The 18871-nt window shown below is 38.4% G+C and overlaps 1 protein-coding gene across 7 annotated transcripts in view; it reads left to right on the top strand.

Moving 5' to 3' along the window:
* Sarm (sterile alpha and armadillo motif) overlaps nucleotides 1–18871 on the top strand; it is a 131636-nt gene that overhangs the window by 80112 nt on the left and 32653 nt on the right. For 4 of the 7 annotated variants that reach the window (XM_065237533.1, XM_065237534.1, XM_065237535.1 and 1 more), the window contains one exon: nucleotides 18120–18299. In XM_065237533.1, coding sequence (XP_065093605.1) covers nucleotides 18120–18299 — 180 coding nt within the window. Of the gene's footprint in view, nucleotides 1–1015; nucleotides 1649–7177; nucleotides 7317–7357; nucleotides 7570–18119; nucleotides 18300–18871 lie in introns of those variants that run through there. The other 3 variants (XM_065237539.1, XM_065237538.1, XM_065237537.1) reach the window with 3 other exon arrangements.

Raw genomic sequence — 18871 nt, forward strand, 5'->3', positions numbered from 1 at the left:
TCGACCTGTTCAGCTGTTCAAAATCCCGATAAAACTGTACGAACTTTGGTGATCTGACTTGATCTACATAGGCTGTAGTTCATATAACAAGCATTTTCCTTCGGATATTTCCATCAGCATTATAATAGAATATCACAAATTGATGGCCGGGAAATTCCTTCAATCTTAAACCACTTATCGGATTAGAAGACGCATAAGAAAAAAATAATACCAAATAACTCTAATACCATCTCTATCCGGCAAAACAAGTCCATGCAGATTATCTCTCGCCCATCGAAGCATGGCACAATACAACACTTATTACCTACATCCCTCACACCACCATCAACCCCAAGCACAACCGGTCTACCCACACCAACCCGACGTAATGTTGACGTCGCCGTCGTCGTCGTTGGCGATTCACCTTAATCGTATACAATTAATTTTATAGTATCCGTTTGGTTTGGTGCTACCACCAGTGTCGCCACTTTACCACATGATATACTGTCGCGATACAATGTCTAAGACCGGTGCCATAGTAAAAGCATTGCGTCGCGCAAAGTGTGAAATACAAAATAATTCCCATTAGGGTAAACGCTCCTATAGTTGTAGTAAGTTTAAAGCGTTTGGATCATGTAGACTCCATAAGCAAGTATAGGAACCAAACGCTTCTAACGTACCACAACTATAGGAGCGTTTACCCTATTGATATTATTCTATACAATAAATTTCTCGCTTCGCGGGACACAACGCTCTTACTATAGCAGCGGCCTAAACCCACAACTGCTCCGATGGGTGGCAGCACACATTCACATTGCAACGCGACGCGACGTCGTCGCCCCTAGTACAATTCATTGTTGTATTCACACTATCATATGCGAGTGAGCTAGTCCAAGAAAAAACGCGTCCCCCCATACCACATAATCAATGTGTGACGTCTACAATACAGCAGCTACGGCTACCTATAGAGCTGAAGTGAGTCCACCGCGAGCCGCGACAGCAGCCGCGGGTAGTCACTTTAGTATTGTTCGAAACGGCCAACAGGTATCATCCCCTTCAACGTTCGCGACGGCAACGACGACGACGACGTATGTTGAAGCAGATTTAGCCTCGCGATTGCGTTTCGATCAACTTGGGCAGACGCCGAAGTCTATCCAGCGTAGTGATCTTTATGTGACAGCTTCCGCGTACTGAACCGATTGCTACTCGCTGCAACGTGTCTTACCATGACCGTGACGCGAAACGACGTGATTGAAATCATGCCATCGGAGCGTTGTTCAATACTTGTGCCGTGCTAGAAAACAGTTTCCGAAGAGTGCTAGAATCAAGCGAATCCGGTGTTGATATAGAAAACGTACACGGCAAGTGAAGAAGCAAGGAGAATATTTTCATGTTTATCGATTTCATAATCGCAACTTTGAGCGCACACGAGAAAGAGAGTTCAGTGGCAGTAGTAACCATGCCAGACTAGATTTGTACGGCGACGGCGAGTGTGCGTACAGATTTGTGATTTTCTCGCCCTGAACGGGTTCATGTTTATGGGTCGGATTGGAGAGAAAGGAAGGAATAAAGTACAGAGCAAGATTAAAAGTACTCACAGCTAGAGATCTCTGTGGGAAAAATGGGTAACGAAATGGCGGAGGAAAAAATAACGTCCGGTAGTGCGGAGGTGGGTATTATTGAAGAACGTCATTTGGCTCACCGTATTAGTGTTGCTGCGACTGTTGTACCTACGTAGACTGAAACCAAAGTTGCGGTGAATGTCCCAAAATACAGAAGAAAGTAATTTCCGAATTGTCCATTGTCTTTTGTCGCGTCTGGATAAGCCGGGTTTCTTGGAAAAAATGTCAACAAAAGATTTGTTTTCGAAGGAGTTAATCGTAGCATGGTAGACTAGACTAGAAGATGGAAAAAAACATAAAACGCAATAGCACTTTGTATGTCAAAAGCAGCGAGAAGCATTGAGGATTATAGTGGAAGCAAGAAAGTTTCTGATTTCGATTTATAATCCAACTACACACTTAGAAATTACTTTTTTACACGAGACGTAATTCAGCTTTGACGTAAACTATGAAAAGTAAACAAACATGTCATGTAAAATTAAGTGTGGTGAAACTGAAACATATGCAACTCGAAAAAAGTACGTTTGATTGAATTGATTTTCTCGTCCTTTTCAACTGATTCTTATGTCAAATGGGCCGCTTGCATGTGTCGGTCTCAGGGCACTGAAATTCACATGACTATTTCGTAATGTGTAGTTTTTGACAAAATCTGGAGGTTTTAAGAGAAAAGTTAATTCCCATCTTCATTGAGCATACTAGTTTCCATGGAAGGATTTAAACACTTAATCACACGCTTAGAAATACCTAATCTTACACGTAACGGAATCCATCTTTGACATAAAGGATGAGACGTAAACAAACATATGACATGTCAAATTAAGTGCTCCAAGACTGAAAAGTTTGAAAGTACACTGGAGTCGCTTTTTACGCGGTTTTTTTTACGCGGTTTTTTTACACGGTTTTTTTTAGACGGTTAAAGGGTGATACGGTCAAAATTTGGTCAAGGGAAAACGCGTGTAAATCGGTGAAATCGTTTATTTAAAAAATCAAATTAAATTTCTTTTTCAAGTTCAATTAGTATAAAATTCAGGAAAAATATTCAGTTAGGCTTCCGCTTTTCCAAATCCGAATTGCCGGGCCTTACGCTTGACCCCTGCCATCAGATTTTGTACAGCCACCTTGTCCACCTTCTTCGCCGCAGAAAGCCAGTTTGCCTTGAACTGCTGCTCGCCCTTAGCAGTTTTTTTTGGTCTTCTTTAGGTTCCGCTTGACAATAGCCCAGTATTTCTCAATTGGGCGGAGCTCTGGCGTGTTGGGAGGGTTCTTGTCCTTGGGAACCACCTGCACGTTGTTGGCGGCGTACCACTCCATGGCCTTTTTACCGTAATGGCAAGATGCCAAATCCGACCAAAACAGTACGGAACAACCGTGTTTCTTCAGGAAAGGCAGCAGACGTTTATTCAAACACTCTTTCACGTAAATTTCTTGGTTGACAGTCCCGGAAGCTATGAAAATGCTGCTTTTCAAGCCACAGGTACAGATGGCTTGCCAAACCAGATATTTCTTTGCGAACTTTGACAGTTTCATGTGCTTAAAAACATCTGCTACCTTTCCCCTTCCTTTTGCCGTATAAAACTCCTGTCCCGGAAGCTGCTTGTAGTCGGCTTTGACGTAGGTTTCGTCGTCCATTACGACGCAGTCAAACTTCGTTAGCATCGTCGTGTACAGCCTCCGGGATCGCGCTTTGGCCGTCGTATTTTGTTTATCATCGCGATTTGGAGTCACTACCTTCTTGTAAGTCGATAGTCCGGCTCGTTTTTTTGGCTCGATGCACGGTTGTAGACGACACACCCAGCTTATTTGCGGCATCTCGGAGAGAGAGGTTAGGGTTTCGCTTGAAACTACCGGCAACTCTCTTTGTCGTCTCAGCGGCTTCCGGTTTTCGATTTCCCCCCGATCCAGACTTCCTGGCTGTCGACAAACGTTCCCCAAACACTTTAATTACATTTGTAACGGTTTATTTGGCAACTTTTAGCGATTTTGCCAACTTTGCGTGCGAGTAGCTCGGATTTTCGCGATGCGCGAGCAAAATTTTGATACGCTGCTCTTCTTGCTTGGACGGCATTTTGACAACTGAAGAGTGATTTCCAAAATCAAAATAGGAGCAACATTCTACACACACACACCTTCAAAATGAGGAGTGTTCCGGTTTTTTAAATGCAAAATTGAAAGAAATACGTCAAGTTGATATTGACCAAATTTTGACCGTATCACCCTTTAGTGCCGCTGAGTCGCAATTTACGCGGTACGTCTTTAACGATTTCTCGACAACGATACGACCTATCGACTTGATTCCAATCACATTATCCGTTTCAAACTATAGGTAATCGAATGGCATACTTTTGAAAAAATCACAATTTTTGGTGTAAATACAGAAATTTTTTAAATATGTCTATATGGACCATAGCATGCTATAATAACGAATGGCATCAAAATCCGATTTATAAAAAAATATTTAAGCATTTGAAAAATCAAAATCTGGGTTGTTTTTTTTTACGCGGCACGTATCCCCCGCGTAAAAAGCGACTCCAGTGTACGTTTGATTGAGCTGAATTTCGCGTCTATTATGATTCAATTTTATGTCAAAATTTACGCTCGTATATGTCAGTCTCTGAGCACCTAAATTTACATCATTTTTTTTACTAGGCTCGGTTTTAAAGCGTGGTATACGTGCGGCGTAAAAATTACACGTAATTTCCGAAAAGCACGCAAAAAACGCGTAAATTCTGAAATCCACGTAAAATCGTAAAAAAAAACTTTTTAAAACTTGTGTCTGATCAAATCTAAAGCATTAACCAGACTGAGCAGTTATGTAGATGCCAATCTTGGTGAAATTTTTCTTATAGATAATTATTATAACATGTTATAAATCTGTATCTGATCAAGCAGGGCTGGTAACAAACAGGGCATTTTTAGTGGCTTGGTCACTATTTTCATTTCAGTCACTAAAAAGTCACTTTTTTCACCAAAAATTCACGAAAGTCTTTATTTTTTCAAAATTTAGTCACTAGTCACTTTTTTTTCGACCAATCAAATCAATTCAAATCACAGCTTGATTTGGTAACACATTTTTGATAGCAAGATTCATTAAAAATCAGCGTGTAAAGTCTGACCAAAAGAGTTGGGAACAGACGGGAACGTTAATTGTCGAACTGTTGTTGACGGAATCACTAATCTTTTTTTTTCAACTCCGTGATCTAGACATTCAAGTCCATTATCTTCAAAGCCAATAGAGCTTAGATCTAATTTTGGGCCTGCTAAGCACAACCCGCCGTTTGCCTCTATTTTTCGAGTGGATTTTTTTTTCACAAAATGGAATGTTACTAAATGTATTTACCTTTCCGTAACGTACCGTAAGATTTGCTAAAGAGAAAAAAATTGTTGAGCTATTGTTAAAAATCCAACACGCCATTCAACGCCATTGAATTCACTTCGGCCTATTGGATGAAGATAAAAATTGATTCGGTCGGAGTGCTTCTTTTGTTTTTGAGAAAACTGGGCGTAAACATTCATATCACGCGTTCTCATTGACTTCGTTGGGTAACTTTTCAACTAAAGTATCGTTCAAATGCCTAATTGACTTGTTAATTCTAAAAAATGGATTTATTTGATGTTTTCTGCTCAACAGGCCCAGGCTATCTACAAAACCCTAATAAATCATATTATAAAAACAACTGATGCTAATGTAATTTAGATTTATGAAAAGTTTTATGGTTGCTTTATAGTGTCTGATAAAGCCAATTTGAATTGCTCTCATTATACCGAAAAATCAAACCCAATGTTGATTTATAAGCAGCCGCAGTAAAACTAGTTGGCTATGAAATATCCAGTTTAAAAAAGTGATAAGTACTCAATTCAAACTTATCGAAATTGTAAACAACCAGTGCCACTAAAAACTTTCTCCACCATGGTTTCATAAAAAAGAATCAATGATTCTGACACTTTTAAGTGAAATATATATATATATATGAGAATTTCATCAATATTGTACACATGAGCCCGTTTCAGTAAAATAATGTGCTTCAGTCGGATCCTTCCGCAAGTAGCTCCAGCCAAGAAATAAGTTCTCCTGACGATGAGGAAAATTAAATATTCGCAAAATTGGGCCTCTAAACATTTGCATTGCATTGAAAGAGCTATCGGACGTCTTGTCTTATTCTTCTTCTTCTCTTGAACGAGCTGATTGACAAGCCAGTACAGGAATAGTCTGTCGACTGACCCGAGAATATTATTGAATGTGCCATCCGAGAACATTATTCAAAAATATTAGTTTTATAGTGTATTTGAAATGGTTATGTCTCGACCAAGTAGATTCATTGCTGGCATGATGAAGAGAAATTATATTTATTGTCGAAAACATCATTGTTTCCCGTAATTACTGCCAACAACTCAATCGCCATATTGGTGTTATGTAAACATTTTAGCCTTGAACAAAGAATTCAAGGATTTTCGGAAAAATAATAGATAAATTATAGGTCTGGTGTGCTTTCATATTATTCAATGTGGTAAGATCGATTAAGATAAACCAATCGAGTCCCATTTTGTTTCAATTCACTCTTTTATGTAAATATGTACTATTTTTGGTGGCGCATTGATTTTAGGCTCCTATCCTCCCAATATGTACGATCAAATTTAATGTGCATATGCATTAGAACAAAAATGCTGCCATAAGTCAATTATTATTTTAGTTCTTTTATGAATGCCGCCATCAAACAAAATCAAATGCACAACGATCTTGACACCAACACTAGAACGACTATAGATTTCCAAATAAAAAAAACAGTTTGGCTCACTACTGTTATAGTTTTTGTAGAACAGAACATCAACAAGCTAATGTATGGCTCTAAGTGTGTGTGTGTCATTTTATCGAATACACCCTTTAGTCTAATCAGAACTTTTCTCTTATCAAAGATGGGCAAATAGTTGGAAAAATTGAGGAAATGATAAGTTCACAAAAGAATAGTGCTCACTGCATCGGGTGGTGAGCGGAGCGTGAATTTATTGCTCTTTGCAACTTCCGGTTTATCTCTGCTATTCGGAATAAAATGTGATAAATTTTTATTGAAGAACTTCTGTTCAATATTATCAAGCAACAATTTTGCAAAATTATTAACCAATCAATTATCAACTTAGGTTGGATTGTGCAAAATGCAACATGTATACCGGTAAATGTTAATTCGAGGCTAAGGCAGTTAACTGAGCCTTCTGTACTGGTAAACTAATATGACAGTGCCACTGGTTCTGCTATTAAACTGTACTACAAACATTATTCTGGTAACCCCGACCAAAACCTGCGCCAAAACAACCAACGGAAACGTGTCACCGGTTTTGATGTTAATTTGTAATGACAATGATAATCATTTATGCCGGCACCAACCACGCCAGTACAAACAAAAGCCCGTCGTCAATGCTTCTGCTGTCTTTTCCACTGCTCGCTCTATTCTCTTGTCCCATTCAGATGATAAGATACAACGTTTTTTTTGTCGTACTTTTTTATGCGAAATTGATTATGTGTTACCCGTTCTTCATGTATGCATGCAGTAATGGAATGCTGTTTCTTTTGTTCATGTAGTTAGATGATAAAATGTTTCGTTGTGAATATCTACGTGTCGCGAAAAGTGTGCAATGAATTAAATAGATTCATAACGTGACTGACAACTGACAGCACAGAACAGGAAAGTGAACATTTTGGAAAACGTGAAGTTTAGTGCAAAGGTTTGTGATATTTTGAATAACAGCCACCAATAACAAAAGCACAAACTAATATCCAACAACAGTAGTCGGTACAGAGGTAGCAAATAGAGACTGTAGTTAGTGAAACCTTTCAACCAAGACTAAATCTTCTCATTACAAAAAACGAACGAGTCTCTACTGCCGGTTTCACACTAACCCGTAGAAGCCAGTTGGAGGAGTTCAAATGATGAACCGGAATACACTGAAGAGTGCGCGGAAGGATTTTTTCAAATCGGTTTGTGAATGTTGTTTTCTTTAAGTTGTAATTAATCTGCTTTGCATCGTGTTGCGTCTTCACAATGGCGAATTTGAATGCTTTCGGGCCTGGATGTTGACAACAACACCGAGTTTTCAAGTACCTGTATCTAACGGCGTTCAATGTTTAACAAGTAATTGTGTTATGTCGTTCATGTTTGTTCCTTATGTATTCAAATGTTCCACTCATCGTTGAACATAGTAATGTGAAATATCACAACTTCTTGTGATCAAACATTTTGTGGCCATCATAAAAATAACTCTCGTGCTCAAACTATGATTAAGAACTGTTCCGTAAGATGAAAACAAACTAAGAAGAATCCATCGAGATAATCACTTCCCGAAGGTATATGTAAAACTCAACATTAGCAGCCATATGAAAGAACATGTTACAGCGCAACGCAAATGGGAATAAATCACATCGCCAAACTTGAAGCGAATGAATTGCAAAATAACTTCCACCATCATCGTAGCTAATCAACGCGCGAATGTGGCCCCTTCAAATGAAATACCCACAGAAACTCTTCAGTCACTTTTTGCATCTTCCCTTCTGCAACACATCCTCATCCAACAGAAATGATTCATCAAAATCCAGATTTTCATCATCTCCCTATTTTGTGCTGCGGATCCGACCATTCTTATCAACATCCTACGTTCAATAATGCAGCGTCGGACTCACGTGCATGACTAATCGTACGATGATTTCTCTTCCAGCAGTGTCAGCTGAGTATCAAAATCCGAATTGAATTCTTTCGCGGTAACGATTCACGCGAAAAATTCCTCCACCATGAATGGATGATATAATTCCATTTGCTGGTTTTCCAGTAAGCGATCTTGTCAACTGCAATCGCACGTGTGTGTGGGACGAGAGGGTGTTATAAATAATATTTAAACGATACAGTTCGGAACAGATTCAAGGGGAATAAGATCTAGAGCACAAGTGGTTCAGGATTCAGCCATTTGTTATCAAATTAACTCGAACTATTGATGTTGTTGTTTACATCTACATTTCATCGAAAATGGCTAATTAACGTCAGATCTACAATTAAGTGAGTTGTTTCTATTTAAATATTGCGGGTTAGTAGTTTCTTATCAATGTCATTCAACTGCATCAAATGCAATTTATGATTACATGGGGCGCTGTTCATTAACTACGTTGAGTTGAGGGGGGAGGGGTTGGCAATTATCCACGGACCATACACATTTCAAAAATTGTTTATGGACAATTGTCTACACAGGGGGAGGGGGGCAAGAATTTAAAAAAATGTCTACGTAGTTAATGAACAGTCCCTAGTTCGGTAAAAACATTGATTTTCCGTTTGGACTTTGGGCTTGTAGCGACATAATGAAAAAGCAAGGTAATTGAGCTCAATATGAATATTATGGATATTCTCGGTGTTAATGAATCGCAATAAGGCGTGCATAAATTACGTGTTAATAAGGTAAAAAGATGAATATTTGCTTTTCAAAGTTCTAGAATTCTGTCGAATTTTTATTTAAAAAAAAAACCTATGGCCAGGCACCCACTTGTGTAGCAGCGATGTTACATCATACAACATTTCAAAACATCACGTCAATGTCGTGTGGTGTGTGGCGAATCTCGACATGATGTTTTGACGTGCTAGCAGATGTCACACCTCCGCAAAAACAGTAGGCACCTGACCTAAGGTTATCATCAGCTTCCGTAGGTGTTAGGAAAACCCATATTTGTGAACGTAGGAGCTTCAAAGAAAGGGACAGAGAGAGGAAATGAAAATTAATATTTCTTATCACTTAGTATTCTACCATGCTACCGTAAAATAGAAAGTTGGGATTATACAATCAAACAGTAGAAGACTTATGAATACATTTTTTATATATTGTATATACTATTCTGACATAGTGTCTAACAACCATACCAATCCTGCCAAATGCGTATCGATTCATGTTCACATGGCTAGTTTTAGCCAATGTGATGATCAATTGTTATGTTTGAGCCACTATTTGAAACGTTTGACTCTCAATTTTAAATTTTGGTTGGTCTGGAAGTGCCCTGAGTGAAATGCAGTGTCGATTTGACCAGAGCATTTCCATTATCAAACAGAAACAGTGTCAAGCAAGGTTGCTGCAACTTTTTTCGCTATCATTAGATTCTTCTTCTAGGCTTTTTACGCTTCTGAAGCGAGCGTTTTGCCGGTTCTCAATTTAGAGTCCTGGAAAGCACAATGATACTCTATGCTCGATACTCTCTTACCTCGCCCGAACCGAGAAGTGAACCCTCCGGCTTGGTAATACCGATACATTGTACTTCTATAGTAACAATAAGAGGATTTTTTTTTTGCTTATTGATTTATTTGCTAAGGCTCAATCAAATTAACTTTGCAGAGCCGAGGATTCTTATTCACTATACATAACATTGTCGTCTGAAATGTTTGACAGTTCGTGTTATAGGAAGAGAGGTGACGTCATATTTGAATTGCCTCTGATACAAAAACAAAATTTTCGTTATGCATCACAATCGTTCTTGTATCTTGTAAACAGCGTATAGCACGTTAATCCCACGTTAGAGTCACCGACGCACCCCGTGGAGGAAGATAATGATCCGGCAGAAACCGACATTATCCAGGACATGAGGATTTCTCTACATCAATAGAGGAAAGAGGCTGTTCATTAACTACGTAGACATTTTTTTTTGGGATGCTTGACCTCCCTCCCCCTGCGTAAACAATTGTCCACACACAATTTTTAAAATTTGTATGTCTACGTACACGAAAAAAAAATTGTTCCCGAAAACGGGAACGGACCGTGAACTAAAAATCACGACCAACTATCCAGAACAAAATTTTAACAAATATACACCGTGAACTATGGTTCACGGCTGTGGTTCACGAATGTGGGAACTCTATTTTTAGTTTGTGAACAGCCCCTAATTAAGTTTTAACAATTTAAATTTGTCGACTGATACGATCCAGCATACTAGTTCATCTCAAATACAGTTAGGAATAGACATTTTGGTGCATTGCCTCGGTGTATTTTCCTCCAAACAATGCACGTAAAGATACATATGAATAGTTTTTTTTTTCATATTGCTGACGAAATTACGTCCGAGCTACTCCCCGAAGTAAAAGTTCACATATACGGAGACTTCAATCAGCGTTGTATTAACTTCATTCCAGGCACTGGAAATGAGAGCATCTTACTTCCAGTCAAAATATAACATTGCTGTTTATTTTTGACAAAACTGCAATTTTAGGACTCAATCAACTCAATCATGCACAAAATCAGAAACATTGCTACCTAGATTTTTTATTTATTAATATTCATGAAGATTTCTCCAATGAACTCCATTATGGAAAAATGAAGCGTTTCAGACAGAAATTGAATTTTCTTTATTTGTTCATGAAAACAACAGACCCGACGACTGCGAGTATGAAGAGCTTTTTCAATATCATTAGGCAAATTATGACTACATAAGACGTAGGCTAAACAGAATCGATTGGCAAACGATATTTGGAAATGATTTTTTTCCCCATGATTTGTTTTCCGTCGATCTTGTTTTCCGTGCTGAGTACCAATGCTACCAACGCCAAGGAGGCAGCTCCTACACCTAGACCTTACCTATCGACCCATAAACTCTAAAACCAGGAACCAACGGCCTTACTTCCCTTCCGAAGAAAGACGTGATCAGAGATGTTATGGCTCAGAACATCCCGGCGGCGATTACAACTACACCACCGGCGCTGCTGATTTTTATAAAAGAAGAAAATGTTGAAACTTCTGTTGATATCTTTTACAAATTATTATTTGAAAGAAAACTTGAACATGTATCATTGAAAAAAAATGGGGCGCCAGGTAAAATTTGAATTTTCAAAGCATCCAGTCTGGTATAACGAACAAATAAAAATGTAATAATCGCAAGCAAAAAGCACACCAAATGTATAAAAGGGATAGTAACAACAATAATTTGGCAAACTATTTGGACATTGATATTGCATTTGAGGAGTACAATCCAAAAATCAAACTTAGAATAAAATTATGCCCAAAAAAATGTTGAACCACGTTAAAACTAATTTTAAATCGGACAACTTTCCATCAAGAATGCATCTGAACGAAAATGTAGGTGTTAGCTCGGAAGAAATGCGCAATCTCTTTGCATCTCTTCGCGATCGCGAAAATTTTGCTTTCTTCCCAGAATGTACTAGAGACATTAGTGTCAATCAATTCAAAGTGCAGGACATTATGGACGCTTTAAATAATATAGATGTCTTCAAAGGTTCTGGACCTGACGGGATCCCACATGGGTTTATGAAACATAGCATTGGAGCTTACAGCTCAATTTGTTTGGCTTTTTAATATGTCGCTGGTATTCGGCAACTTCCTCAGATCTGGGAAAAGCTCTTATCTAGAACGCGATTTTTTTACACGTGGCAAACATTCCGACATCAGTAATTACCGTGGAATTGCCATTATTTCTTGCATTCCTAAACTTTTTCAAGCAATCCTCAATGAAAAAACTGTTTTATCAAGTCAAAAAACAGAATAACTAACATGCAACGTAGATTCTTCAAAGGACGTTCAACAAACACAAATGTACTCGAATGGACAATGGAAACCATGTAGCAGCTCGCTATACAGACTTCAGTAAGACTTTTTATCGCATTGACATACCCACACATAACATATGTGAAACTTGATCAACAAAAATCGACCCCATTTCAGTGATTTCAAGTGGTATTGATGGACATCGATCTGTCAAATTGATTATACCAGCTGTAAAATGAGAAATAATTTCATTAGGTTTCGTAGGAGGAAAAACACGACCACGTAAATTTGGAATTAAGTGCTTACATTTTGAAGCCCAGAGAGAAGCAGCAAAATTTGGAACAAGAGTCAGAAGTCCAATTTGAAAAATACGCAGTGTTTTGAGCTGACTTTGCATCGTTTCATTCACAATAATTTTGCAAGCAGGACGATAAATGATATCGAGCGCTTATCAATACCTGCAATATCCAAGATTTCAACACTCCCTATGTTTCTCAATTGCCGTCAATTGAAAATCTCATCTCTTGAAAAAAACGTGGTAAGGTTGATCCTTGTTGATCGAAAAGGCAAAGGAGGAGCTACACACAATCATAGCAAAAAAAAATCGACCACTAAGGCTAAGGTCCCAGGGTGGGACTCCCAGCTAGATGTATCAAAGTTAAGCACTATTTACTAACGAAAATAATCGTTAATTTGCCAACTGGATATTTCGTGCTGTAATCATAAGTTGACTCACTAAAAGCACAGTTAACCATATTTCAACATACCACAGACATAATGATAGTTTCACACCTATTCGACATAATCATCAAATCTTCGAATTGTTTGCATTAAGTTACATGCAATTAACATAATTTCCGTAATGAATCCAGTGCAAACCAAAAAGATCGAAGAGACGAAGAAATATTGCATCTGTACATAGGAAATATTACTGAATAACAACGCTTGATTGCCTTCTAACCGACTTGAAAATATTAGTTAAAAATCCTTCAGCCCCCTGTCAAACTAGTCGAAAAAAGAATGCCCACACATCAAACTCCGTCAAGCATTTAAACAGCGGAGGAACAAAAGAGACGACAAATTATCTGGGCCTCACCTGTTTACATATCATTACGCATTACCGTGACTATTGCCAATTCGCCTCTTCGGTCACTCTGCAATTCATCACTCCTATGGTAAAATCCCATAAGCAGACATCAGTCTGTGCGTGAAACTTGGTGAACATTTCCTTACACTTTCACTCCTATGAAAAACCCACATGATTATGTCAATCTTTGCGTGAAGAAACGGCGGCTTGCTGGAGGAATGAAGATTTCATGCATAGATTGTCAGATGCTTATGGGATTTTACCAGGAGTAAAGAGTTGCAAAGTCGCCGTCAACGTCAATGCTTACTTTCATAAGGGCCAATGCTGCAAACGTAAACAATTACTTTTTGCGTGAATTTCTCGAAAATGAAAACTCACTCAAGAAAACCAACACCATGATTGTGTACAGCAAGAGTTCTCCTATCCGGTAAAATTAGTGGCTTGTTTTTTTTTTTAGTTTTTTGTTTTCGACATTGGTCCTTAAGAATGCTCAGCTTCGATATCACGAAAATTTTATTTTGACGGATCGATGTCCAACTATGCCATTTATACCACTGAGGCAAAACAAAAAAAGGGTCCGCTTTGATATGTTATGTGATACCCATGTTGCTATTCGAATTGCAAAAACTATGAATTGGGCCAGGACTTCTCAAATAGCTAGAATCTTATCTAACATCAACATTATCAACAAATATCGAAGAAATCATAAGAGATTTCTGATGAGAGTTTTGCGTTCAAAGAAAGAAAAGAAGAATTTCAAAAGAATTTATTTCTCATAATAGTTGCAAAGGAATTATAAGAATGATTCCAAGGAAATGGTTAAGGAGAGTTTATAGGGAATTCAAAAGAGAGTTCCATGGTAATTACGAAGAGAGTTTCAAGGGAATCCATAGGCCAACATTAGAGCCATTTCCCCTACTTCAATTATATTCCTTAATTATGAACACGCAAAAGAAATACAATGTAAAAATACACTGTTTAGTCTTGTTTTTTGGATATAATATTGTTTAGAAGTAGAACATAACATACAATTATAATTGAACGGTCTACTCTGGGTTGCCATCAAATAAATAAATTAATTAATTAATTCAAAAAGTTTCTATTAAACGATTTTCAACCATTAATTTTTAATTGGTAAATATTAAGTCAATTGGAAATATAACAGGAGGTAACGTTGAAATCTACATGACTTAGAAATCATAACGAATACTTAATCTAAATTTTCGTAAGCTCTATAATAATAATGTGAAGAAAAAAAAATCATAATAATAAACTTATACATCCATATGGAAAAAAATATACCCTACAATTTAAGTGAACGTTTAAAGGGGAAAAGGGGTCCCAGAAAATATAAGCACACTTTTAAATCGCCGCCATTTCTACCCCAATGAAGTTTGTTAGCTGTTCATCGATGTGTGTTGTTGCTTACTTATTATTCAACAAGTTTGTGTGTGATAAGTGCATTTGTTTACAAAATCATCCAAATGCGAGGAATTTCGCTGGAAAAGCGCAAACAGATCGTGCACAAATGGCACACTATTCCCAACCTATCAATAAGGAAGTTTGCGAAAATGGAGGATGTAAGTATCGGAGCAGTCCAAACCGCCATCCGGAAGTTCGGAAGTTATCCTCGAGTACACATTGAAATCTGGCCGTAAACCGGGACCGGTGGACCGAAAAGTGAACCAAAAGATCACGAAGCTTTCGTCAATAAGAAAACTGCTTCTGTTCGAGATTTGGCAAAACATTGAGAACATTGAAGAGTAACGTCCAACTTGCCAAGGCAAGAAATGGACTGAAAATGTTCAAGATGCAGAAGAAGCCAAAACGGAGTCAGAAACAAGCTGCATCGAGGGCTCGGAAGCTATATGATAGCCTGATGGTGGAAAATTGGAGTGTGTTATTATGGACGTTGAAATATACGTCAAATTAGACTACAAGGTGCTTCCGGGAGACCAATAGAACTCAGTCCTGATGGTCAGGAAGTTGAAGATGCCAATAAGTCATTTTTACGGAAAAAAAATGGTAAGAAGGCCATGGTTTGGCAAGCGATATGTGAATGTGACAAGTTGTCATAGCCATTTGTGACTAAGTATACGTTCGGGGGTGTTTGAATCGGCGTCTGCGGCCCATGATCCGTCAACATGATGGCCCAGTACTATTTTGGTCCAATTTGGTGTCAATGCACTACTCGAAAGACACGGTAGCTTGCTACAAAGCAAACAGTGCACAATACGTGCCAGAATTATCCGGAGGCCTGGTCAATCGAAAGTTTAGGATATCTACGGAAACACTTTAAGGCAGCGATTTCAATCCAAAAATTTGAAAAATACTGGACAAAAGTGCCCAAAATTATCGCCAAGGAATCTGTGCTGCAGCTCATGGGCAGCGTCAGATCAACAGTTTGCTCCTTGGCATACGATTAAAGGAACTGCGGATTATTTTCATCCAATTGAAAGAGAATACTGCAGAGAACATATATAGGAAATAAAAATTTTAGTTCATTAACACAACGTTGTTTTATTCCAATAATAAACTGTGCTTATACTCTCTGGGACACCCTATATTAGGTATAGATATTTGACGGTTATCCCATTGAATTTCCGGATTTTTTTTCCAGTTTTCCCAGATACTTTTCAAATTGCCGGTTATTTCCCGGTTTTCAGTTCGCTGGCCACCCTGGTTGATTCTGTATAACAATTAGATTGAACTGTAAGAGAATCTCTGATGGGTAATATCATGAAACAATCCTCTTAGAGCAATACAATACAGCAAAAATAATTTTTATATCACATCAAGTGGATGCACTTCAATCGTGTCGAAAATATGGTGTAATATTACTTGCCAAAAACGGACAAAATTATCACTAATACAGTGCATGAACTGACATTACGCTGTTTTTACTGCATTTCCAGAACAACATGTGAAAAGGGCATACAAGCTTTTTGTAAACAAACCTTCTTATGCCTTTTTCTCGCCACCCATATGACACCAACGCAAACCTTTAACATCACCGAGTAGGGGACACTTTCCCCTTCCCGATGATATTGCTGGTTTGCGTGGGTGACCCTCGGTTGGTGAGAAAAGGGCCTACAAAGGTTTGTTTACAAAAAGCTTGTATGCCCTTTTCACATGTTGTTCTGGATTTGTTTATTGTTGTTGCCATAAAAATTACATAAGATTTTCAACATGATTGAAGTCATCTTGGATAAAATATTTTTTTTTTTTTGCTGTGAGGATGAGACTTTCTATTCAAAGCTAATGTTTGACAGCTATCTCGACACCGTATTCAATATTTAAATATAATATCAATCATTCTCTAAATTTGATGAGCATGATTTTTTACATTTTCTTATTCATAAATAGTAGGTACATATCGAATAGTAAGTAAATCCAATCTTAATTGTCTAATTTTCGTTGCCAAAACGTCATGGCTTCGACAACCTGCAATTAGCATTACGCTTATCTCGTGCTATAGTAATTACCATCTCCCCCTCCCACAGGTAGCGTATTTTGATATGCATAATTCACATAACCGGTCACATATTCTGAATACACCAACCCCCCTCCACCCCTCTCATGGGTGGTCCCTTATCAAAAAGTGATTTATAACCACAGAGCAAAGCCGTTGTTATCAGTTCAATGTGAACGATATGACAACAGCCAAGAATTCTCAGGTATGACTGGCTAAATTGCATACTGTTGTATGTACAAACATTGGTGATTGATTGCTCCGGCTCATTTGTGCTTGACTCATCCCAAACCAATTTGTTTTATTTTTATGTATTACCAAATCGGAATGGAACATTTTTTTTTTGGTCAACTGTTCTCGGCCCACCTTTCATCAAAAGCCACGTTGTCATGTAACTAGGCAATCTTCCTTGCTTATTGAGTGTATTATTACATTCCGCACTTGTAGTCATTGTTGAAACCAACGGCGGCAATTACAAACAGTTTTCAACAGAGCCCACTTCAGTTCCTCAGCTGCGCTTATTTGCCCTAAGCAATTATTTTTCTATCACACCCGTGAGCCACTGATAAGTACTCTCCACACAATCACTCTTCACAGATTTCAATTGTATATCAACAGCGATACACGAGTTCCTTCTCATGGATTTGGCGATTCTGTTTACATCGTCACCCGTCGCCCGATAACGGTTCCCGTTTGTCTGTGATGGTTTCTATTAATGAAGAAAGATAAATTTAGCTATCAACATCGTGCAAACAGTCCGTGGTATCAATTATTCACAAGTTATTTTGAAGGACAGCTCACAGTACAATCACCTTATAGGAATGTGTGATAATTGACATACTGACATTCTTCGTCTACGAGAGAAGAGATAATGAGCTTCGAAGAGTGTAAACAAACACCCGCTTGTGGCTAACTAAATAGAACCACTTCTATGTCATCAGAAAAGAGCAAACTACATTTCAACTCCCACACATTAAGAATATTTAACGAGCTTCCTACAGAGATCCCCTTGTCAGCTAGTCAGTTGTAAATTTCAATTTATTCATTAAAATTTACACAAATAAACACACCTTCACCTCAACCGAAAGTCATGCTACTAACCTTTGGGCTCGATATCGCGATGGCTATTTATCATAGGTGTTCATCGTGGCATGCTTCAAAATCAATCATCAATTCATCGGAGTCCCATGTCAAATGCACCCCTTGATCGTGTCTCACTCACCAACTTCCTCTGCATTACCATTTCAATCTAGCAGCAAGATGTGTCGGATATTGCATTTTAATTAACCAACCAACGTATCGAAATTCCAGAAACAACTGTAGCTAATAAATATCCAATACTAAACGCCAAGCACATCCAACTGTCGCACGCTTCGACTGCCTTTATAGCTCCTCCAAACCTCACCGACGACGAATAACAATAGTTCCTCTTTTCTCCTTTTACGCCCAGATGTCCGACTTGGCCGACACGGACAGCAGCAACACAGACCATGGGACGCCCACGCTCCCGCCGCATCGCCTCGGTAAGAATCTGTTCAATACCAATGCATCATCATCGTCATCGCTAGCAGCGACGGGATCGACGACGGGTTCAATGATGTCCAATGCCAGCATCAACTCATCGCAGGAGGTAAGACGCATCCCGAACACGTTGATCCTAATCCCAATTTGGAACACCTAATGATCATCAATTTGTTTGATTTGGCTGCGCCATGGGATTTGGACAAATTAGGGATTATTATGCACCGTGTATTTTTTTTTCAGCAGGAACACCCTCGCAGAATACTGAGCTGAGATGAGCTCAAAACCAAATCTCATTTGATGAGTGATTTAAACAGCTATCCCGATGACGATATCGATGTTTTATCGTTTTGGGACCACAGATTATTTTGCACAGTTTAAAAAAAATCAAAGTCATGTTTTGCTCGAACAAGCATCATATTGACGATTTTGAATCCGGGAGGCACATTGGTACATTCTAAACTTTCCGAGTACATCTAGGTACGAGAAAGGCAAAAATCATCTAATCCGTTCATGTTCTATTGAAAAAATATCACCGCTCAATGGATGTAACGTACAAACTCTCGTACCGCCAATCCAAGGTGATAAATATTGTTATATTTATACGCAAAGAAATGGCGACTATACACTAGGACAAGAAGCTGAATTGAAGAGGATCGTATTACTCATTCAGGTTCGTCA

The sequence above is a fragment of the Ochlerotatus camptorhynchus genome, unplaced genomic scaffold, assembly GCF_037179485.1.
Source record: "Ochlerotatus camptorhynchus isolate MF236.1 unplaced genomic scaffold, CSIRO-AGI_Acam_v1.1 ptg000631l, whole genome shotgun sequence".
Lineage (NCBI taxonomy): Eukaryota > Metazoa > Arthropoda > Insecta > Diptera > Culicidae > Ochlerotatus > Ochlerotatus camptorhynchus.